This window comes from Muntiacus reevesi, chromosome 7, assembly GCF_963930625.1.
Source record: "Muntiacus reevesi chromosome 7, mMunRee1.1, whole genome shotgun sequence".
NCBI classification, from domain to species: Eukaryota; Metazoa; Chordata; class Mammalia; order Artiodactyla; family Cervidae; genus Muntiacus; species Muntiacus reevesi.
In genome coordinates, this window is record NC_089255.1 from 18,566,299 (window position 1) to 18,592,559 (window position 26,261).

Sequence of the window (26,261 nt, forward strand, 5' to 3'; positions counted from 1 at the left end):
GTTAATTATGCATATATACATTTTATTATACCTATATTTTAGGAAAGAAAATAGACTCAGCAGTTAAATAAGTCACCTAAATAACAGAGGAGGTTACACCAAAATCTGTTCTAAGTCCTCTGCTATCTTTCATGAAACACTAGTTGCTTGAGTTTGTTTTATTAATGTTGCCCATGCAATGGGCAACAACAGGTCCCTTGTTAAAAGCAATTTTCTCACTTAAGTTCCCCTTGGGATCATTTATACAATTTCATACAATGTATAGTAAGTAATATAGCACAAACTGCAGAATCTTCCTTAATCCTCTCTTCCCATAAACCTAGTCACATAAGTTCTAAAAACTCAGAGTGAAACAAGTGTAGTTTGCTCCCAAATATGATATGAGGAGGTGCTAAGAGGAAAGAATTAAGCAAAAGATCCTCAGACTACTTGCTTCCATTAAAATGACCTTGTAAGAAAAAGCAGCAAAAATTTAAGTTCCAATGATAATAGATTTGAAAACATAATAAATAAGAGAATAGTGATGAAAGTAATATTAAGGGAGTAGGAGAGCATGGCTACAAATTTCTCCTAAAAGGAAAAGATGGATAATGATGCTTTCAACGGTGGCAGCAACAGTGGAAACATTTACTGTGTGCTTATTAAGCGTTAAGCAATCCATCAAGCTCCGTAGATGCACTAATTTAACACTCACAAAAGTTAAAGACCATCATTTTCCCCTTAAAGAAGGAATGAAAACAAAAAGGTAAGTCACCTGCCTGGGTTCTCAAAACTAACAAGTAGATGAGCCAGCTTTCAAATCAGGTCTATCTACTTCAGAACCTAAAAATTCTTAAGCATTACTTAGACTGTCTAAATAGCAGACCAGCTGACAATCTCACTGTAAGCTCTGTACAGGCAATCAAATCTTATATTCACTATATGAGTTTCCCAGTCTCCTACCTACTTCCCAATGAGGTGCGTAGTCAACTGGCATACTAAGCAAAAGACGGAAGCGTCTCAAGAGTGAAAAAACAGCATAAAATTTTTCTACTAAAAATTATCAGTATCTATAAATTTGCTGTCTAAAATTTATTTTCTAAAATATCAAATCTGAAATTGCAAATTACTTGATTATGAAATGGTACTGCAATTAAATTGAATGAAAAATTACTAAACCTACTCAAAATCTGATAGTCTTGCAATTAACGTAGTTTGTAATCACATGCAGTGAGAATTAAAAGTGATAGTTATTTAAAGTAGGATTAAGACATGTTACATTTCCAGGAGGAGTAGTTAATACATTAGTTTATTATTTAATGAATATATAGATGAGTGTTTGTTTTCAGCCTTTCAAATCTGACCTAGTTGCAAACTGAAGTAAAGGAAAAAGATTTTTTATGTTCCATTTGCAATTATAAAACTGTTTGTATAAGTAATTTACCTACTCATTTTATATTACATCATATATGCCTTTCAATCATCCTTAATTTGAAACATAAAATAATCTTATTTAAAGGAATTTCAATTCTTAATTTTTTAGAAAATTACATGTAGGCTATGGCCTCTCTTGCTATTAAAAAAATGCATGCATTCACTATGTGAAGACTGTTAATGGACACACAAAACAGGAAGAATGCAACTTTTTAAAATAATAAATACTACCCATAATAGATGGGTAACTAAACTACCACATAAGAATTGAAATAAATAAATAAATGTCAAGGGAAAAAACCCTATAGGTTATAAGGATCCATAACTATGCTGAAATTAGGAATGCAATCAATGTATTATTTTTAAAAATAAATACTTAATATAGTCTAAATATAGCCCCCAAAAATCCAAAAAAGGTAAACTGCTTTTAATCAATAAACCATACATACACAAAAAAGTCAATTCCAATAAAATAAACACTGATTTATCTTCTTTCCTAGATTCTATGTTTGTATTTCAGCTGACTTTCTTCCTAAGTCACAAAAAGGGTCCTTTAGCAAGGATACTTAGGCACTTGTACTGACCGGCTCAGAGTCAAAGCAATAATCATCCCAGCTCTGTCTGAGGGGTTTCTTTGTTATCTGAAAGTAAGGCAGATTAGTTAGGTAGAAGTAATGATTATTACACTCTTCTAATGATCTCTTAGATGTAGTGTTCAGGTAGTACCGCTGTTATCCAAAGAAAAGTTATTTCGTATAGCAGCACAAAACAACTAGAGAAACATTCAGATTCTGGGAGTCATATATTATTATAATCAATCCATATTTGCTATTGTTCAGTTACTCTGAAATTTGTAATAACTGTTGAGTCCCATAGTCTCCAAATACTGACCTTAAGATAAGAATATGTATAGTATGGCCAGTAATTACAAAAAGATCTGGAAGAGGAGCAAAAAACTCCAGATTTCTCTAGTATTAACTTTAGTGGTTTTCCCAGGTGGCGACAGCGCTAAAGAATTTGCCTACCAATGCAGGAGATGCAAGATTCCTGATTTGGGAAGATTCCCTGAAGAAGGAAATGGCAACCCACTCCAGTACTGTAGCCTGGGAAATTTCATGCACAGAGGAGCCTGGTGGGCTACAGTCTGTGGGGTAGCAAAGATTCGAACATGCTACACACATGCACATCAGCTCATTTTATCAGCAGTTGCTACTTTTTCAAAAGGAAAAAAAATTTTATCACCCAAATATAAGGCAAATAGTTTAAGCAGGGAAGGGGGAAAACTCAAAAGCTAAATCAATGATTTTTTTAATATACTTAATTCAATACAGTAAAAATGCCTCATATTACACCAAGAAGTTATATTTTAAATAATTTTTAAATTCTCAGTATAGTAACAGAATTGTTAGCTTATATAAATGTGTAGTTTCAAAATTATGAAATATCAGTTACACAGCCTGCTCCATATCTTACAAAGTGTGAGATGTTACTTTCAAAGCCCTAAATATATACTACAATCTTTGAGCCACCATCCAAGTGTCAATTTAATATCCCTCAGAAGAACTTTTAAAATTACCAAAAGGGAATTTCTTTCCATAGATATTACACCTTGCCTCAAACAATTAAAAATGAGGGGAGACAATCTCTTACCTAAATGATGTACTGTCAGATCAATATCATTATTACTGATTCTAGAATTTTTGTTAATATGAGAAATAAAATTGAAGAAGCCAATGCAATGAAAAGTTGTGACAATTATGCCTTATTATGGAAGTTTAGGGGAGAATTTTTGAGTTTCAAGGTAAAACACAAATTCTCTAAGTCATTTCCTTTAATGAATTTTCACACTGAGTATTTAATAGGATAATCACTAAATTATAAAAATAATCATACTCATCATGCAAAGAGGTATATATATATTAGACTTTAAAACATGCAAATACAAGTTTCAGTAATCCTTTGTTAGGGCAAGCATTAATCATTAGTAACATTTAACATGCTCTGGTGTGTAAAAGGTAAATCACTTTACTTATTGAAAAGTGTAAATCATTTTTCTAAATTAGAGGTATCTATAAACAGTTTATTATTCTCTTAAAGAGTTTCACAAAAAGCAAAAGGCACAGAACTATCTTTTATGATTCATATAAGAATAAAAATAATTTTTAAATTTGAGAAGTACATCACATAAATTTTTAGATAGTATACATGAAAATGCTAGTTAATATCCACTATCAACCAGGTTTCAGAAACAAAGTACTAGGAAAAAAACTTTTCTCAAGAGCTAAAATTTAACAATGCCTTACATTTCAAAATGATATTTATGAACTCTCACCTGATTCAGATAATGATATTCTTCTGGTTGTTTAAGATGGAATGCTAATCTCTCTTCTTCACTTGCTCCTGCCAGAAGGTAATAGAATACATGATAGTTCCTGTTGGAAACAAAGAAGTATAATGAACATGGTCTATGGTTATCATTTAACAAGAAAAAGAAATTAATTTGTAAACTGTTTCAGCTTTGGTTCATTTTTTTAATACAAAGGTGATAAACTCAATATTGAAATACTACAGGGGAATTCTCTGGCAGTTTAGTAGTTAAGACTCAGTGCTTTCACTGCCATGACCCAGGTTCAATCCCTGGTAGGTGAACTAAGATTACACAAGCCACAAGGGACAGCCAAATAATAAGTAGTACAAAATAAGATAAGGTTTTGTATGCCGAATTAAAAGACAAAGGTGAAGTCAACAATACACTAAAGACCTCTAAAAATTCTCTCCACAAGACCAATTAGAAAACTAGCAAATTTGTCAGAATCAACTCTAGAAATTAACCAAAAATGTACAGTAATCTAGAGAGTGTTTACACAAGAAAAAGAGCTGCATTTCAGTATAAACAGAACCTTGGTGGCCTTTCAACTTGCCCTATTCCATCTCCTGCTTACCAGATACATGTAGTTTTCAATACCAACAGCTTACAACTGAGATGGACACCAGAAGTCTGGCAGCTTCCAGAAGAGGGCAGAACAGGGGTGAAGTTCATTAAGAACCTCACTGCCTGATATATATCATTATTTGAACTGTCTGGTAGTTCCATCGATGAAGTCATTTTCAAAACTATTGATATCTTTATTTGATGTGATTCAGAGTTATTACCCCAGTATGAAAATCTTTGTTCCAGAGACATTTGTAAGAAACAATTAGTGGCAATTTTTTTAAACATACTAGCTACCTGAACCCATGAATAAATATTAAGGCAAACAGTAAGCTAACCAAACAACTTAAAGAGAAATGCTGGAAAATGAGACATCCTCAGAGGTTTTAAAAAGTTCCAATATGTTCCTGGGAATCTAGAAGGCCTTATGCATACTTAAAAGTTGTGCCCATGCCCAGGGCTGCATGTCTACTCAGCAAAGACAAGAGAAAATACTAAGCTCTCACCTATCACTAACTTTGAAGATCTGCACAAGCAGGAAGTAAAGGCTAAGGCAGAATTATAAAGTGCCTGCCTAGGAGTTAAAAGTCATGGTCCCTGAAACAAACACTAGAAGACTTACTGTTACCAACCATTTATGGAACTCTGTTCAATCATTCCCTGGTGGCTCAGATGGTAAAGAATTTGCCTGCAAAGCAGGAGACCCAGGTTCAATCCCTGGATCAGGAAGATCCCCTGGAGAAGGAAATGGCTAAGCACTCCAGCATTCTTGCCTGGAGAATTCCATGGACAGAGAGGCCTGGCAGGCTACAGCCCAAGAGATCACATAGATTTGGACACGGCTGACCAACTACCACTGAGAAGCTAACCAAGGGCTTCCCTGGTGGCTCAGGGGTAAAGAATCCTCCTGTCAATACAGGAAACGCAAATTTGATTCCTGGGTAGGGAAGATGCCCTGGAGAAGGAAATGGTCACCCAGTCTAGTATTCTTGCCTGGGAAATCCATGGGATTTCCCAGGAATCTGGCAGGATGCAGTCCATGGAGTCGCAGAAGAGGCAGACACAACTTAGTGACTAAAAAACAAGAAGTTAACCAAGCAGGTACTTAAATGGCTAAACTAAAAAAAAAAATTACAGACTTCAAATTAACTCAGAAAATTCACAAAACAAACAGCAGGAACAAAATTAACAACCACAAATCCTGGGAGAGGGAGGAACTCATATTTAGAGCTGCCAAATGATTATTTTAAAAGTCCAATTATTATTTTAAATGTCCAATTTTCAACAAAAAATGTGAGTCATACAAGGAAACCAGAAACTAACACATACAAAGGAGAAAAAACAATCAATAATAACTGTTCCTGGGGCAGTCTGGACATTAACTTACTACATAGGACTTTTAATTAGCTATTTTAAATACATTCAAAAAACTAAAGAAAACCATGTTTAAAGAACTTAAAGCATGAGAATGATGTCTCATCAAATAGAAGCTACTGATGAATATACAGAAATTATAAAAAATAATCAGTAAGTAATTCTAGGGTTGACAAATATAATAAAATGAAAACCTATCTAGAGGAGCTCAACAAAAGATTTGTAGGCAGAAGAGAGAATCAGTGGACTTGAAAAAAGGTCAGTTAAAGCTAGCTAGTCTGAGGAAGAGAAAGAAAAATAACCAGTCTCAGGGATTTGTGGGACACCATTAAACAGACACCAACAAATGCACAGTATGGAACACCAATTTATACACAATGGGAGTGCCAAAAGCAGAAGAAAAGAGAAAGAATATTTGAAAAAAATAATAATCAAAGTTCCCCCATATTTGATGACAAACATTAATCTCTACATCTAAGAAACTTAATGAACTCCAGGAGAGAAAAACTCAGAGATCCACATCTGGACAAATTAAAACTATTGAAAGACAAAGACAAAATTTTCAGAGCACCATGAGAGAAATGCCTCATCAAGGGATCCTAATGTAAGATTACCACCTGATTTCTCATCACGAGCCATGGAAAACAGATTCAAAGTACTAAAAGAAAAAAAAAATCAAGAATTATATATCCAGCAAAACTATCCTCCAAAAAAAAAAAGAAGAAATTAGGATATTCCCAGCTAAGTCAAAACTAAACACTTCACAGTTAACAGATGGACACCATAAAAAATGCTAAAAGGAGCTTTTATGGCTGAAATTAAGGAAGACAAGATTCAATTAAGCATGAAGAAATAAATAGCATCAGTAATAGTAACTACATAGATAAATATTATAAAAGATAGTATAAATGTCTGTGGTGTTTGTAAGGCTTTTTCCCCTCCAACTAGACATTGGCAAAAAGCAACAATTATAAATCTATACTGATGAGTCTACTATTATAAACATTTGTACAACATAACAACACAAAGTATAGAGAAAGTAACATAGCATAATGCTTAATGAACCTTTATTATATAAAAGGACTACACTAAGCATTTCATAAACATTATTTCATTTAACCTTCTAAACTGACTAAAGGATAGTTTTCCATCTACAAAATAAGAAAAAGTATCTAAGAAGCAGAGAAGTTAGGTGAGATGCCAAACGGATATCCAATACTTGAATGTAGGCTTGTTTAACTTCAAAGTCTAGCTCTTCATTTTGTCTCATTGTAACAAGAAGCAAATCATTTACCTCTCTTATATTTGGCTTCCTCATCGAAAGGAAGTTACATATATGTAATCTTTGAAATTCCATATACCTCAAAGATTATAATAAAGTTAAGAGCTTTATAAAAAACTTTTCTCAAATTAGAGAAAGAACACTAAGACATAGCAAGAGATCCAAAGACAAAACAAAAGATATCACCTAAGACACCACTATTTTCCTGTTCTGATAGTCTTTCTAGAATTTAGAAAAGGCAACAACAGTTCTATATAGTCGTTAAAAATATCTCACAGCATCTTCAAAAGTATTTTTCCCATGACAGAAATAGCAATTATATGTAAAGCTAGGCACGGTATAAACTGAATTAAAAGTCATAATACACAAAGATCTGAAAAGTCAATCTGCATGATACAAGTGTTACACTCAATTTAATTACGATCTCAATTATACAAATTAAAATATGTACCGTTCATTATGCTCTTGATAAACGAGTCTAGACTTCTCCAGTAGATACTTTTCAACATAGGCACTAGAATAAAAATAGAATTGGTTGATATAAATAATAAAAGCCTAATGTAAGGTAGACAAATATTTTGTTAGAAAAGATGCAAAAGTCTAAAGAATACTATTCAGAGTACATTTTCCACTATTATTGGTGGTACAGTGGTGAGCATAGCTGCCTTCCAGAGTATATTTACCATTATAATTGTGTTATGAACATTGTTAGGGTTATCCATGTTAATTCATAAATTCCTTTTTAAATTTTAACTTTCCATAAAGCAAAATAAAGTCAGGAGTTCAAAACATGGCACTCAAGACCCTACAATGACACAGACTTTACTTTCTTCCCAGGTTCAATACCACAGTACATTCTTTCAAATATTATACTTTGGCTAGGCTACTAAATAAGGCTCAAAGCTATACTTCCTTTACATACCCATGCTGTTGCCACATCCTGGAATAAATATGTTTATAGCTTGCCAATTTCCTCAGTAAGCACTCATTAATTGGGCACTGTGTAAGCACTGTTCAGATACAGAAATAAGTGATACACTACCTGTTTTCAAATGATATACTACCTGTTTTCAAGGGGCTTACAAACTAGTGGAGAAAACAAGCAAACTAGCAGCTATCATAAGGAGCTGACAGGATTTATTATAGAGCAATGACCAGATTATTATAAATGTAAAAAGAGAGAGAGATATGATTCAAATCAAGAAGGAAAAAGGACGTAAGGAAGAACTTTCATAGAGAGTGAGTACACAGTACTTATTAATATGGATATAAAAATCATAAATAAAACTAGCACACAACAACCAGTTTACATATGCATGTATAAAAATATGTCTGTATGTGTACGTCTGTGGGTGTTCGTGTCTTTGTATTGATCAAATGAGAATCTTTTCGCAGGAATGCAAAATAATCCAATATTGGGAAAATAATGATAATATTAATAAATTCAAGAGTGAAGATCAGACTAATTTCCATAGACACCAAAAAGGCCTTTAATAAAATTCAATATCCATCACTGACAAAAATACTCAAAGAAAACTAAAATCAATGCTTAATTTATTAACATGATAAAATGTCCCAAAGCCAATATTCTACTTAGTGAAGAAAAGTAAAGGCATTCACACAAGTATCTAGAACAATATTATCATAGTTTAGGAGGTATGTAATCAAACAAGATAGAAAATAATCAGAGATGTAAGAACAGGAAAAAAAGTTAAACTATCTATTTTAGCAGATAATATAATAAACCTAGAAATGGTAAGAGAAACAGCCAACAGTAAAACTAATACAAACAATAATTCAGCAAGATAGTAAGATATAAAATTAATACAAAAATCAATAGAAGTAATTGGGGCTTCCCTGGTGGCTCAGATGGTAAAGAATCTGCCTGCAGTGCAGGAGATCTAGGTTCAATTCCTGGGTCAGGAAGATCCCCTGGAGAAGGGAATGACTACACACTCCAGTATTCTTGCCTGGAGAATTCGATGGAAAGAGGAGCCTGGGAAGTTACAGTTGATGTGGTCGCAAAGAGTTGGACACAACTGAGCAACTAACACATACAAGTAATGTGCAATTTTAGAAGATATAATGTAAGAGAAAAATCACACTTCTAATAAAAATAAAACATTAAAAATATTTAGGAATAAATTAAGAAATATAAAAAAACTAAAAAACATATCTAAAAACCATTAAGATGTTTATTACTCCAAAATTTATTAATCCAATAAAAACAAGCCATGAAAGACATGCAAGATTCTTCAATAAATATTGCTAAGGAAGAAAGAATGCAATCTGTAAAGACGATATGCTATGTAATTTCCAATTATGTGACACTCTGGAAAAGGCAAACCTATTAAAACAGTGAAAAGAAAAAAAAAAAAATAAAAAAATAAAACAGTGAAAAGATCGGCGGCTGCCAAAGGTTAGTGGGTGGGAAGGGATGAACACGTGGGGCACAGAGAATTTTTAGGGCAGTGAAACTATACCTTTATACATTTATCAAAGCCCATTCAATGAACAACACAAATGGAACATACCAATAAAGATATTATCAACAGAGGAAACTAGGGGATAGCATGAAGAGGCGTAAGGGAACGCTCCCTACTTTCTATTCATTTTTGTCACTAATCTAGAACTGTTCTAAAAATAGTCTATTAATTTTTTAAAAGCTATAATGATACTGCTGGCATAACCAGAGGACTCTGATCACAGACTGTAACAGCAAAAATTATAACTAAGACAAAATTAAATACCCTGAGTATAAAAATAGTATACAGGAAAATGTCATTATGGCTGCTTTAGGAAATACAGTAATTATTTCAAGGGGTCAAGTTATATACCCAACTTACTCAAAGACAATTTTTTAAAAATGAATATATGCATAACAAAGAAAGATAAAGCAAATGCATATAGTTGTTAACAATTTATAAATCTAAGTAAGAGTGGATGGATATTACACTATTCTTAGAACTGTCCTCATGTTTGAACTTTTCCAAAAGAAAGAAATAATTGAGAAAAAAATGTAATACTAATGTCACTATTTTCATTAAAGAGCAAACAAAAAACCTATGGGTTATAAAGGGGCAACAGCAAACATTTAAACATCTCCAAAGCCTGATACTGCTACTTACCCAAGTACAGTGCCTGTTTCTTGGTAATTTACTTGAATAAACTTGCCAAAACGACTTGAATTGTTATTATGAGCTGTCTTTGCATTTCCAAAGGCCTGTCAAAATAAATAGTTCTCATTAATTCTATTGTTTAAAAATGGAAAATCCTTAGATCACCTCAACGAGAAAAAAGTGCCAAAGAGATACTAGAAAAGCAATTCACTTATAGCTTCAGGCTCTCATACTTCAGGTAAGGTAAGTAATATCTGCAATAAAGTCAAGTAGATTGCATTTTATGCTACTGAGTAAAATAAATCTTAATTGTAAAAACTTATTGCTCATTACAAATCAGATTTCACTTTCACATTCCAATGCCAGCAAATTTGCTTAATACATTTATATATATTTAATACATATATACATTTCAAAATCTTGCTAAACTGAAATAACAGGCTAGGAAAAGAATAATTACATCAAAACAATTATAATTTAGAATAGTACAGAAGAAATAGTTTCATCATGCAATATACTATACTGTATTTTGCCTATTTAAAACAAAACTACAGTACTATTTTAGAAAGAATAAAAAATATATAAGCTTCCTAAGTTATAACCCAAAGTATACACCATGCAATGAAATATTACCTAGCAATAAAGATGAAACTACTGGGACAGATGTCAACAGTGATAAATATTAAACATTATGCTATGAAACCACACACAAGAGTACATATTATAACATGAAATTCTAGAAAAGGCAAAACAAGAGTAACAAGAAGCAGATTAGAAGCTGTCTGGAAACAGGGTAGGAGCGGAAAATGTCTAAAAAAGGGACACAAGGGGTAATGAAAATATTCTATAACTTGATTCTATGATGGTAGTTACCTGGCATAAGCATTTATCAGAAATCACTAAACCATACATTTTAAGTGGCTATATATTATTTCAAGCTACATCTCAATAAAACTGAAATTTAAGAACCCACGGTTGAACTCACATATTCAACAACTTACATGAAATCTTCAATACATACTGCTGAATGAAAGAAGGCAGTCTTAAAACATTACATACTGTATGTTTTCATTAATATGACATTTAAAAAAAAAGGAAGGAAGAATAAACAAATTGTCTCCACAAGTTAATGGGAGTATGGAAGAAGGACAGAGGGTATGAAAATAAGGAAAAGCATCAGGGAGTTTTATAGGGATAGTGGAACTACTCTGCATAAACACTGCATACAGATGGTCACACAAATTAGTATGCTTTATCATTTATACAACTCTACTGTAAAGGTATTTTTTTTATTTTAATATCTACTTTTAAAAGTAAACATTAAAAAACAAAGACAAATAAAAGACAATTTCAGATATACAAATGTGAAAATATTCATCCTAAGTGAACCCATACTAAAAGAAATAAAGGAAATCCTTCATGCAAAAGGAAAATGATACCATGTTCAAATACAGATCGATATAAGGAATGAAAACAGCAGAAATAGTAACCACATGAGTAAGTATATAAAATACATTTTATTATTTAGATCTCTTGAAAAGATTACTAAGGATGAGATCAGAGAAAATGGTAAAGGTCTCTGAAATCCCTCTCCCCTTCATAAAAGAAATAAGACTAACAAAAATTGTCAAAATCAACTTTTTGATGATTCTGGAAGTTAATGAAAGGCTTAGAGTAATCCCTTGTAAGGAGACTATTTATCAAGGAAAACAGCTGGATTTCAATAAGAAAAGCAAGCACTGATGGCATTTTAACTTACCTGATTACCAATTCCCTCTCCCTAGCTCCACTCTGAAAAGAAAACCAACACCCTACAATTACAGTTTTTTCAAAAAGCAGTCTCACCCAGAAGCCACTGGAAAGATCAGACTAAAGTCAAAGCCCTGTCCCATATATAATCATCACAATTTGACCTATGTGGCATTTTCCTAGAAAATCTCATTCAAAGGGCTATCTATTTGACCTAACAAGAAATCATCATTCACTGAGAGCAGCCTTTTTCCCTCTAAAAGTAGATTGCCATATGATCCACCAATCCCACTGTTCAGCATATATCAGGAGAAGAATCTAATTTGAAAAGATACATGCACCCCTGTATTCACAGTAGCACTATTTACAAGAGCCAAGACCTGGAAACAACCCAAATGTCTATGGACAGATGAAGGGATAAAGACGCGGCATCTGTATGCAAATCAAGAAGAAATGGTTAGAACCAGACATGGAACAACGGACTTGTTATAAATTGGGAAAGGAACATGTCAAAGCTGTATACTGTCACCCTGCTTATTTAACTTATAAATAAGTTAGAGTACATCATGTGAAATGCAGGGCTGGATGAAGCACAAGCTGGAATCAAGACTGCTGGGAGAAATAACAATAACCACAGCTATGTGGAAAATACCACCCTTACAGCAGAAAGCAAAGAACTAAAGAGCCTCTTAATGAAAGTGAAAGAGGAGAGTGAAAAAGCTGGCTTAAAAAATGAAGATCATGGCATCCAGTCCTATCACTTCACGGCAAATAGATGGGGAAATAATGGAAACAGTGACAGACTTCATTTTCTTGGGCTCCAAAATCACTGCAGATGGTGACTACAGTCATGAAAATAAAAGATGCTTGCTCCTTGGAAGAAAAGCCATGACAAACCTAGACAGCATATTAAAATGCAGAGACATTACTTAGATGACAAAGGTCCATCTAGTCAAGGCTATGGTTTTTCCAATAGTCATGTATGGATGTGAGAGTTGGACCAAAAAGAAAGTTGAGCGCCAAAGAATTGATGCTTTTGAGCTGTGGTATTGGAGAAGACTCTTGAGAGTCCCTTGGACTGCAAAGAGATCAAACCAGTCAATCGTAAAGGAAATCAGTCCTGAATACTCATTGGAAGGACTATACTGAAGCTGAAACTTCAATACTTTGGCCACCTGATGTGAAGAACTGACTCACTGGAAAAGACCCTGATGCTGGAAAAGACTGAAAACAGGAGGAGAAGGGGATGACAGAGGATGAGATGGTTGGATGGCATCACCAACTCGATGGACATGAGTCTGAGCAAGCTCCAAGAGTTGGTGATGGACAGGGAAGCCTTGCGTGCTGCAGTCCATGGGGTTGCAAAGAGTCGGACATGACTGGGCGACTGAACTGAATTGCTATATACACAATGGAACAATACTCAGTCATAAAAAAGAATAAAATAATGCCTTCTGCAACAACACAGATGGATCTAGAGGTAGTATACTAAGTAAAATCAGAAAAAGAGAGAAAAATACCATAGGTTATCACTCATATGTAGAGTCTAAAATATGACACAAATAAACTTATTTATGAAACAGAAACAGGCTCACAGACATAGAAAATATTTGGTTTCCAAAGGGGAAAGGGGTTGGAGAGGGATTAATCTGGAATTTGAGCTTAGCAGATACACACTATTATGTGTAAAACAGATAAACAACCAGGTCTTACTGTATAACAAAGGGAATTAACTATATTCAGTATCTTGTAATAATCTATAATGGAAAAGAATATGAAAAAGAGTATGTGTACGTATATGTGTGTGTATATATGTATCTAACTGAATCACTTTGTTTAACATGAGAAACTAAAACAACATTGCAAATCAACTATACTTCAATAAAAGAAAGAGAAGAAAAGGAAAAAGAAATGGTGAGAGCAGACATCTGTATCTTCTTTCTGATCAAAGCATTACTATTAAGTACGTTTTTAACCTATATTTTTATAAATAGGTGTTCTTAATCAGATTGAGAAAGTTCCTTCTTTTGTTTGTTGAGAGTGTGTCTTTTTTTCGTCTGCTTGTTTTAATCATGAAAGGGTGTTGTTTTTGCCAAATGCTTTTACTGCTATTTATTCAGATAATGCTGTAGCTTTTGTCCTATAGTCTATTAATGTTTAACAATGCATTTATTTTTCTATTGTTTAACCAATCTTTCATTCCTTAATATAAATCCTACTTCATCATAATGTATACTTCTTTTATATTTTGCTGAATTAAGTTTGCTAGTATTTCCTCAAGAATTTCTCTGTTTCAAGGGATATTGGTCTGCAGTTTTCTTATGTTGTGGTGTCTTTGTCTAATTTTAGTATCAGTGAAATATTTTGGACCTTGTAAAATTAGAAACTTTTCCTCCCTCCTGTTCTATTTTTTGGAAGAATTTTGAAGGATTTGTGTTAACTCTTCTTTAAATGTTTGGTAGAATACATCAGTGAATCCATCTGTCCTGGGCATGATTTTTTTCTTAAGCTTTTCACTGCTAAGAAACAGACTCACAGACATAGAAAACAAACTTAACGGTTACCCAAGGGAAAAGGGGGTGAAAGAGGGACAAATTAGGACTTTGGGGTTAGCAGATACACAGTACTATACATAAAACAGATAAACAACAAGGTCCTATGGAATAATCATATTAGATGATTATAATATGAATATAATATGATTATACATTACTTGTAATTACATATGAAGAGTCATATTCAATATCCTGTAATAAACCATAATGGAAAAGAATGAGAACAAGACTGCGTGTGCACGCATGTGCGTGCATGCTCAGCCGCTCAGTCGTGTCTGGCTCTGTGCGACCCCATGGAACCCGCCAGGCTCCTCTGTCCATGGGATTCTCCAGGCAAGAATACTGGAGTGGGTTGTCATGCCTCCTCAGGGGATCTTCCCAACCCAGGGATTGATCCCAGGTCTCCCGCATCACAGGTGGATTCTTTACCACCTGAGCCACCAGGGATATATATAACTGAATCACTTTCCAGTATACCAGAAACTAACACAACACTGTAAATCAACTCACTTCATTATGAAAATTTTAAAATTTAAATTCTAAAAAGAGAGGGTTAAAATCTGGGAGAAGATGTGTATATATTTTTCAGAACACATGTCTGATAATGGATTTGCACCCAGTATACACAAAGAACTCTCAAAACACAACAATAACAAGCTGGGCAATAGATTTTGACAGACACTTGACCAAAGAAGATATATAAGTGGCAAATAAACACATGAAAAGGTGTTCACATCATGAATGCATTATAGAATACATATTAAAATCATGAGATACCACTGTATACCTATTTGAAGGCTAAAATTAGAAAGAATGACTATATCAAAAGTTAGCAAGGATATGGAATAACACAAACTATATACACTGCCTGGTGGGAATGTAAAGTAGTATGTACAATTTATATGTAAGTTTGGCAGTTTCTTTAAAAGTTAAACATATACCTGTGATAGGACCCAGGCTAGCCACATGGCTCAGTGGTAAAGAATTCATCTCCCAATGCAAGAGATGCTGGTTCGATCCCTGGGTCAGGACCATTCCCTGGAGAAGGAAATGGCAACCCATTCCAACATTCTTGCCTGGGAAATTCATGGACAGAGGAGCCCAGTGGGCTGCACAGCCCCTGGGGTGGCAAAACGGTCAGACCTGACTTAGTGACTAAAACACATATACACACATGATATGATCCAGTCATTCCACTCCTAGCTATTTACCCAAGGAAAAAAAACAGATTATGTTCACACAAAAACATAGTATTTTATGTATAATAACCAAAAACTGGAAACAACCTACATGTTCATCAAAAGATGAATGAATACACAAAGTGTGGTAAATCCATACAATGGAATATAGAATACTGTCTTAGCAAAAGGGATTATTGTCACACACAAAAAATAATTACACCATGTAAGAGAAGTCAAACATAAAATAGCACATACTACATGATCCCATTTATACAGAATTATAAAATGTACAAACTAACCTACAATGACAGAAAGTACATAAGAGGTTTCTTGAAGATGAGAGGAGCAGGAGGAGTGAGAAAGAGGCATGGCAAAAGGATATGAGAAAATTTTAGGGATAATGGGTATGTTTAGTATCTTAATTGTGGTGGTGGTTTAATGGGTATACACATATGTCAGATTTATCAAAGTGTACACTTTAAATCTGTGCAATTACACCTCACAAAAACTCTTTCAAAACAAGTAATATTAACTCTCCTTTAAGCTCTAAAACAAAAATAGTGTAGTCTGTTTCCTCTCTACCCTTGATGGTATCACTTATTAAAACATAACTAAAAAAATTTTCCCATACTCTCTACATTTTCAAAGATGAACCCTTAGAATTTCAATCCTGGGCACAGATTTTAAGCCTGCAAAGACAAAAATACCTTGACAAGAATATTTTCCCCAACTACCCATTACCATAGTCAATTACAGACAGGAGTCCTGCTCCTGCTATCTTCCCTTACAAGGGGGTATATCTGACTCCAATTATCTCTTTCCTCTGCATCACTATGGCCCAAAGTTACTCTTTGAAAAAAATACTGCCACCGTTACATCTTTCAATCTTCCACACTGTCACTTTCACTTTCCTATCTTCCAGTTTTCCTTGGTAACTAAAAAATGCTGTCTATACTTCCATTCAGTTTTATTTCATTTTCTCACATCTAACAAATTTTAGTTTTTTTTAAAGATATGTTTAAGAAAAATTATTTCTACACACTTACCTCAAGTACTGGTCCAGCGCCAAGAATAATTTGTTCCACTCCACTGGCAAATCCTTTCTGACTGAGGGCAGTAAGGTGATGAATAAGAAAGTTTGTGCTTTGAGTCTTTCCAGAACCACTCTCTCCTGAAATAACGATGCACTGATTCTTTTTGCGCTGAAGCATGGCATGATAAGCTACATCAGCCACAGCATAAATGTGAGGCTCAAGTTTTCCCAATTGATGGTTATCATACATTTTGACATATTTGGGGTTATAAATAGGAAGAAATTTGAATGGGTTAATAGCTATTAGAATACTGCCAACATAGGTATAAATTTTTTCATGCTTAAAGCGATTTCGTAGGTTTTCTAAGAGAGTTTTCTCATTCAAATCAGGTAAGCTACATAAATCGTCAAAGTCCTTCTGTTGAGGCTGTGGAAGAAAACCCCGTTCCATCATTCTGCGACGTTCTTCTGTTACCCGTAGCCATGACTGAAGACTACCATAATGAATTGATCCATCGAGGTTTTTTTCTCTCAGAAGAAAACGGTAGTCCTCTCCACTCAGGCGATTTTCCAGAGCCATGCGGGGCCATAACATCATTCGCTGAACTGGACAGTCTGTTGGATTGAGTATCCATTCTTCTCCACCAAATTCTTTTACCTCTGCTAGAACATAACATTTTGTTTTGTCAAGATGAAGCTTGTTTATAAGTGAGTCAATCACCTCAGCAGCCGTGGAGTTTTTTCTGGCAGGAATCGGACAGTAGATTGTCCCTTCTGAAATTGTCCCAGGATATATACGTAATGTATGTTCATTATCCTCAAAGCGTCGTCTTCCTCCATCATTTATATTCATATTGGATCCTGTCCCATCAGCATGGATGGTATGTGTTCAGGACTGCGCAAATCATTTTCATGGCAAGAGAACTGCAACAAAAAAGATGTGAAACATTAAGAAGTCATATTACACAAAAAAGAGGCTTAACAATTATGTTGATTATATCTTTTAGAACAAAAAAAAATCCAACTCTTCTCTTAGAATAGGAACAGTTCTTGAAAACAGTCTAACTGAGACCACAGTATTTCATATATTGTCCAAACCTGGACACTTTCTAAAGTAGCCAAAACTTTTTCAATTTTTTGTTATATTAATAATTCAAAACCCAAAAAGTAAAAATAATAATTAATTTGTCCTCTACTTTCTCAAATGTTTCTGAGGTAGGTACCTGGGATCAGAATCAACTTCTTTCCTTATATATGAAAAAGAGCATCACTGAAGACTGAATTAAGATGGACAAAACAATCACATAAATCTAATCACCATATATCCAAAAGCTCTTATGGATAAAGCAAAACCAAGAAAGAGTGTCACCAACAAAGCAAAAATCTGTGAAAGTAAAAACAGTAAAAAGATGAGATCAGATAAACAGAAATTAAACTAGATGGAGTTATAACCAAGAAAACAATGAGAGAATCCTTCAACTATACTAGATACTAACAAAATGCTCTCCACAGTAGTTCTATCAACCGACTATTGCAGTCACCTAGGAAAAGGTTGTGTTTCTCTGCCTCCTTACCAAAAGTTAGTACTGTCAGACTGGAGTTTCTGCAAATATAAGAAAAGTAAAAAGATATTTCATTACTTCAAACTGTATTTCCCTGATGACCACTGAGAAGGGGTAACACATTCTATCATGTGCCATTGGGGCTACGATTGTTTATTTAATTTCCCCTTTTTGTCTTCTCATTAATTTGAATAAGTTTTTTATATACCCTATATATTCAATTTTCAGCTGAATAAGTGACAAATATCTGCTACCATTCAGTAGCTTATCCTTCTATTTTGTTCATGTTGCCTTTTGTTGTACAGAAGTTATATTTTTGATAAATTTATCAATCCTTTACAGGTTACTATTTCTTTTTTAATAAGCAACATTAGCAATTGCAGTTAACTTTTATTATGGGTTTATTTGTACTAGTCATTTTTCAAAGCATTGTACATGAATCATTTAATTTAAAATTCACAAGCTGTCCCTGAGGGTTGTTTTTTTATCATCATCATTTCACAAAAGAAAAAATACAGAAATTTTATATAACTTGACCAAATGTGATAAAGTTGAGAGTTGAAGCAGGCAGTCTGGCTCTAAAACCTATATACTATTATCTCCTGGTATAGTTTTTCTAAATCTCCCTTTATCCTAAGGATATAAAGTTATTATCCTATATTTTCTCCTAAAAGACCAAAATTTTACTTCTCTTATTTAAGTCTTTAATGCATACAGAACTTATTTTCATGTATGTTGTAAGACAGGGCTCATAATTATTTTCAAATCAAACTCAGATTAGCCACTGGACCAGCACCACAATGAAGACTCTAATCTTTCCCCACTGACTCATAATGCTACCTCTGCCATGTGGCTAATTCCATATAAGTATCAATCTGTTCTGGGCTCTGTAATCTTTTTCACTAGTCTATTTACCAATAGTAAGCCTATCTTAATTAGTACAGCTTTATAATAAGCTTTGAAATATGGAGGGCGTATCACCTCAATTTGTTCCTTTTTAATGTTACTTTAACTATGTACCACCATAAAAAATTTAAGTATCAGTGTATCACCTACAATGAAAAACCTTTGGCATTCTGATGGATTTTACAGGTCAGTATCGGAAAAAACGGGCATGTTACTGACTTCCCATTCACAAACACCATGTTGTTGTCTTTTATAATCACACTGTTTCACTCCTAAGGTTTAACTTATTTTCATATTCATCCAATCTTTTTTCAGTTTAAATTTCGTAATTGTTTTAAGAGATACTACTTGCTTACTTACCTCCTTAAACATTCTATATAACTGGATATTTTTCAGAATAATAGTTTAATGTCATCAGAGTGAACTGCTCTTATGATTGTTGATTTTATTTCTTATTTTTCTCAGCATTAGATGACTTAATTAGTTTGAGAATTTAGCTTTATAGGTACACTTTTTGATGGAAGTGCTTTGATCTATTCAAATCAGGAGATCTGAAACAAGTCTGATGAGACTTGTTTTTCATACCAACATTTACTGAGAATCAATTATTTACTACTTTTTTTAACACTACTAATCAATACTATTACAATATTATTAACCTTTAAATTAATATTTTTAATACGACTGACATTTAATTTTCCCAGTTATCTCATAAATATTTTTCTTACAGTCGGTCTATTCAAATCAGATCTGTCCTGCAGTAACAGCACAGATATGTTTTAAGCCAGGAGGGTTTTAGTTGGAAAGCTATGTTTGTGGCCTCTGGCAACAGAAAGCAGCAAAACTACTCCTTACAGTCACACAGGCTGTTCCCTGTACTATTTCAGGATACTGCATAACTCACCTATAAAGGTGAATAGTATGGCAGCCCCAGAACTAAACTCAGAAATACTGTTTTCAACAGAGGAGACCTACCTACCCTGGACTCGTGGTTACCAACAAATAGTCCAATTCCAGTGACATTTCTGTATTATCTCAAAGAGGCCAAAACCTCAGATGCGTTCCCTGAAAGCTCCCAGTCATAGCCCTACTCATTGCCCTGTGTTCCACTCTCTTTCAAGATAGAAATGTTTGCCTTATTTTGAGCCCCATTTATGTCAATTCAGTTATCTCCTTTTGTTATTTTATCAGTCACTGCTTTGCGTTAGAAAAAAGGGGTTCTCTCAAAATGTCACTCATAAATTTCCTGGTGGTCCAGAGGTTAGGACTCCATGCTTTCACTGCAGAGGGCCCAGGTTCGATCCCTGGATGGAGAACTAAGATCCTGCAAGCGGTGAAGCACACTCCCCCCACAAAAGGTTTTTTAAAAAATCACTCATAAATACATCTTGAGAACAAGCCATGTGTGTTTATCAGAATCATCTGGTTTTTATTCTTTTTTTGTTTTTGTTTTTGTTTTTGTTTTTTTGTTTTTTTGGGGAAATATTTTTAAAATATACATTTCTAGGCCTCAAAAAGGTTCTGAGGTTGGGAAAACAAAGCAATTCTTTTGTTGTAGATCCAGAAAATAGCATTTGAGAATCAATGGTCTATATTTCCACTTTCCACCCCCTTACCACTCTTTCCTCATAGCAAGTTACTGCCAATGTTCTTTGAGGATGTCACCAATGACCACAAAGCTATCAAATCCAAAGGTTTCTTCTCAAACTTCATCTTAACACACCACACTGCAGCATTTGACTAAGGTGGCCATCTTCTCATTCTAAAAACAGCCCTCACATTACAATTATTTTCCTTATAATCTTCCTGATAGGTTCATTTTTTTTTATGACTCACTCTTACAGTTCCTCTTCCACTATCTCACTTTAAAGATAAAAATATTCACCCAATTTTTGGTCTCAAACCAGTGCTCATTTGTCTGTTTGATTACATCTAACTCTCTACAATTTACACTGTTACCTATTACCCATGGATGCTTTTACACTATACTGGCAGAACTGAACAATTATGACAGAAACCATATAGTCCATAAAACCAAAAATGTTTATTATGTGTCCCTTAAAAGAAAAAGATGCCGACCCCTACTCTAGGATAACAACTAAAAAATTAAGGAAAAAACATAACTTCACAACTAACAGAATGAAAATATGGGATGATAAAAAATAACCTATTCAAAAGAGGGCAACAGGGGCATTTAGAACAGACAGAACAAACAGAAAGCAAACTAAATATAAGTAACTATATTAAAGTGTGAATGCTCAAATTAAAACAAAAGATTGTCAGAGCAGACTTTTAAAATCTACCTATGTGCTGATTTCAATAGACACACATATATAATAGGAGGATACAGAACCTAAAGGCTTAAAAAAAAGAAGCTATACATGTAAATTCTAGCCAAAAGAAAGTTGGTATAATCAAAATAACTTCAAGCAAAATGGAAAAAGAAAGTTGAGTTAAATATCTCTTAAGCCCGTTTTAAGTTAAACAGGAAGTGACAGACTGGCAAGTAAGTAGACTAGCAGGTGTTCTCGTATCTGCTATAGGAGAAAGGAGAAGAAGTATGAGTGAAACGTTTATTAGTTAGAGGGCTTGAGAACATACCTTTATGATTATAAATAGAATCAAACAGAGAAGCAGACACCAAAAACTTAAAACAAATGAAGGTCTAACGGGCCAAGGTTCTTTGGTAAACAAGACTAAATAAGATTTAAGTCAAAGGTGAACAGGTAACTCTTATGGAAAGAAAAAAATGACACTTTTTCTGGAAGAATTTAAAAACAAGAGTAAAAGGATGGGTTATGAAATAGCTTTCCAGGTTAACATATGTTAAGAGTGCATGTTAGCTGATCTTCATCACTAGACAGGCCATTAGAGCTCAATTTTAACCTTTGGTACATCAACAGCAACTAAAAGCCAAATTTGGTGCTAAAAGAAAAAAATCTTGTAGTATTTCAACTAAAGAAAGGGTGACGGAAGAAATGAGTTATCGTATGACACACTACAGCATAGGCATGTCGACATCTGTTGGTTTATCAGTAAGTACTCTGTACCCTCTTCTGGTGAAAGTACTATGTTTTTCCTCAGAAGACCTCCTCCCATGCCATTTCACACAGTTTGAATGGACTGACCTCATGCTCCAGTTAGCTGAGACGCAGGCCTGGCCAACCAGTTTATTCCATTCTCCCTAGTGACAGTGGCTGCTTATTGGGACAATCTATTGAAAATTTGCTGTAACTATCAGGAAAGAAGCATTTATTTTTCCTACTAGGACTGCTAACCTAAAATGTAAACTAGAGCTATTGGCAGCCATCTTCTCTGAATGCATAGAAGAAGCCTCTCTGCAGTTAAAGAAATGAACTCAACACACAGCAAGGCCTACAACACTGAGCCACTGAATCTAGCTGTGCCTCTGATAAACTCAACCACTGAACTGCCTTTTTAAGCGTGCCAATCAATTCCTTTTTATCCTACAACCCTGAGCCACTTCGAGTTGGGTTTCTGCTCTCTGTGATCAAAAGAACCCACTACAACAGGTTCAGTACAATATCCTTTGATAATATAGGTATCCCTTATGATACAAATTTCTCATATCCCAAAAATCTCACAATCTAAATTCAGGAGCCAAATATATTTGAATATATTTTTGGATACTTCCTTCACTATCATACTATTTGCTATCCACTTGGGTAACCAAATAAATTCAAATAAGGCAGTACCTCTGAGACATCCAAATTCACTATCAAAACTGAAGAATTAAGCAGATATGGATGATGAAGGATACTTGTAATACTAACCACGCAGAAACATGGCAAGGGATGAACAATACAATGTCAAGTAAAAACATATAAAATTATATATAAAGGTATACATGGACCAAAATATTCGCTTTTGAAAAAAATCTTCAAATTTTTCCTTTTTTTTCACCAAAGATAAATTTGACATGCATTATTTCATTCTAATTGAGCAGAAATTCTATGAGATAGGAAATAAACTATTATCTTATAAAACAGAGATTAAGGCTAAAAGAGCAAAATACATACATATATAATTTATGATTAATATTTCAAATCAGCAGAGAAAAAAGATTAATAATGATGTGGGGATAAATAACAAATTGTGAAAATAAAACTATACATATTAAGAATTACTGGCACTTAAAGCAATCAGACATTGCTATATTTTTCATAAAGAAAGCCATTTAATAATTTTTTATGCCCTATCCCAAAGCAGTTACTTCAAAAATATACACTAACAGAGAAAAACAATGTGCTGAGACGGTTGCTGTGGTCAGTAGGGTGTGGCTCAGAACAGGCAAGCTTATGATGTTATTCACTGGACGGAGTCAGAAGAGACTAATTACAGAGGAAAACTATGGTGAAGGAAGCAGAGTTCAGGAATACAGTTTCCTTTAAACGAAAAGTTTGGTTAGAAAAAAAAGATCAAAAGGAATAACTAAAGATTTTTAATGCAGTGTTTTGCAGCTATGTGCTAATAAAACTGAATTTTCAAAAAAATATGCATTGTTGCTTTTACTTTTTATTAAGTTCTCCCAAGTTATTTTTCAACAAGAAAAAAGAAGTGGGTTTTCTCTTTATATGTGCTTTATCACAGGGATCTGTTTATGCAGTTTAGCAAGCAAGATCATACCTTATTACTCAGTAACAAAAGAACTTGAAGGACAGAATCAGGCAAATGTATATCTAAAAAATGAAAACCTAGCTTTGCCACAGCTTCACTCAAAGCAAAAGACTCACCAGTACATTTTGAAAGAACATTCTACTATCAAGGTAGGGTCCTTTGAGAAAACATTACTGACTTGTGTACTGCTATACATTTCATGGGGAGAGAGTTATTAAACATTTTGAACTTATGTTAGAAAAATGATTCTGGAAAAGTGGTATTCAAGAGCTAGTATTCATGTTTTTTCACTTCTTAGTACTTAAAATTGAAATGTTCTACAAATAAATATACTCACTACCATATTACTGTATAATCACATGCAGACATACCTTGGAGATATTACAGTTTTTGGTTTCAGACCACCAGAATAAAGGAAATATTACAATAAAGCAAGTCACAAAGATTTTTTGCTTTCCTATTACATATAAAAGTTACATTTATACTATATACAGTCTACCTAGTGTGCAATAGCATTATGTCTAAAAAATGTATATACCTCAATTTAAAAAAATTAACTGCTAAAAAAACGAAAAGCTAACTGAAAAGCTTTCAGTGAGTTGTAATCATTTTGCTGGTGGAGGCTCTTCCCTAAATGAAGATTGTTGCTGATCATCAGGGTGGCAGTGGCTGAAGGCTGGGGTGACAACAGCAGCTTCTTAAATAAGACAACAATGAAGTTTGCTGCATCAACCCTCTTCCTTTCATAAATGATTTCTCTGTAGCACGCAAAGCTGTTTAATAGCATTTTATCCACAGAACTTCTTTCAAAATTGGGAGTCAATGCACTCAAACCCTGCTGCTGCTTTATCGACTGCATTTATATAATAATCTAAATCCTCTATTGTCATTTCAGTAATCTTCACAGCATCTTCAACAGGAGTAGATTCCACCTCAGGAAACCACCTTCTTTGCTCATCCATAAGAAGCACATACTCATCTACTCAGGTTTTAACATGAAATTGCAGCAATTTTCGGATTCCAATTCTAATTCTCTAGCTATTTCCATCATATCTGCATTTACTTCCTCTACTGAAGTATTGAACTCCTCAAAGCTAGCAGGAGGGTTGTAATCTGCTTCTTCCAAACTCCTGTGTATTTTGATGTCTTCTCATGAATCACAAATGTTCTCAATGGCATCTAAAATGGTGAATCCTTTCCAGAAGTTGTTCAAATGCCTTCTCCTAGAACCATCAGAAGAATCACTGACAACCATAGGCTTAAAGTTTCTTAAAATTTTTCTTAAATAAGAAGACCTGAAAATAACAATTACACCTTGGTCCATGGCCTTCAGAAAGGATGTTGTGTAGGGGGCATAAAAACAACATAAAAAAAAAAGAAAAACCAATAACATCATACATCCCTATCGGAGCTCTTGGAAAACCAGATGCATTGTCAATGAACAGTAATATTCTGAAAGGAATCTTTTTTTTTCTGAGAAGTAGGTCTCAACAGTGGGCTTAAAATAGTCAGTAAACCATCTTGTAAACAAATATGCCAACATCCAGGCTTGGTTTCTTCCATTTCGGACCACAGGCAGAGTAGATCTACCATAACTCTTACGGGCCCTATGATTTTTGAATGGTAAATAAGCACTAGGCTTCAAGTCACCAGCTGCATTAACCCCTAACAAGAGACAGCCTGACCTTTGCAAACCCCCACTGACTTCTCCTCTCTAGCTATTAAACTTCTAGATGGCATCTTCTTCCAATAGAAGGCTGTTTCATCTACATTGAAAATCTGTTGTTTAAGCAACCTTCCTTAATTATCTTAGATTTTCTGAATGACTTGGTACAAATTCAACATCAGTACTTGCTGCTTCACCTTGCACTTATATGTTATGGAGACAGATTCTTTCCTTAAACCTCATGAACCAACCTCTGCTAGCTTCAAACTTTTCTTTGGCAGCTTCCTCACTTCTCTCAGCCTTCATAAAACTGAAGAGAGTTGGGGCCTTGCTCTGAAATGGGCTTTGAAATAAAGGAATATTGTAACTGGTTTGATCTTCTGTCCATACCACTAAAATGTTCTCCATGTCAGCAATAAGGTTATTTTCCTTTGTTTTTCACGTTGTTTATTGCAGTAACACTTTTAATTTCCTTCAAGAAGTTTTCCTTTGCAATGGCATCGTGGCTAAGTGACACAAGAGGCTTAGCTTTCAACCTATCTCAGCTTTTGACATGCCATCCTCGCTAGGCTGAATCATTTCTAACTCTTGATTTAAAGTGAGAGACACGCAACCTTTTCTTTCACTTGAACACTGAGCAGCTCTGTAGAGCTATTAATTGCCACAACTTCAATACTTCATATCTAAGGGAACAGGGAGGGCCGAGACGAGGGAAAGAGATAGGGGAGTGTCCAATCCCTGGAGCAGCCAGAACACATACAACATGTACTAATTTAAGTTCATCGTCTTATACGGGTGTGGTTTGTGGCACCTCAGAACAATTACAATAGCAACATCAAAGATCATTGATC

At 34.2% G+C, this 26,261-nt stretch overlaps 1 protein-coding gene across 6 annotated transcripts in view; it reads right to left on the minus strand.

The window, feature by feature from the left end:
- MYO9A (myosin IXA) overlaps nucleotides 1-26,261 on the minus strand; it is a 244,619-nt gene that overhangs the window by 170,351 nt on the left and 48,007 nt on the right. For 4 of the 6 annotated variants that reach the window (XM_065941682.1, XM_065941683.1, XM_065941680.1 and 1 more), the window contains exons 2-6: nucleotides 16,652-17,562; nucleotides 10,130-10,224; nucleotides 7,453-7,515; nucleotides 3,746-3,845; nucleotides 1,998-2,054 (exon numbers count right to left, since the gene is read on the minus strand). In XM_065941682.1, the coding sequence (XP_065797754.1) occupies nucleotides 1,998-2,054; nucleotides 3,746-3,845; nucleotides 7,453-7,515; nucleotides 10,130-10,224; nucleotides 16,652-17,491 (1,155 nt within the window). In that variant the 5' untranslated portion in view covers nucleotides 17,492-17,562. Of the gene's footprint in view, nucleotides 1-1,997; nucleotides 2,055-3,745; nucleotides 3,846-7,452; nucleotides 7,516-10,129; nucleotides 10,225-16,651; nucleotides 17,563-17,861; nucleotides 17,881-26,261 lie in introns of those variants that run through there. The other 2 variants (XM_065941679.1, XM_065941681.1) reach the window with 2 other exon arrangements.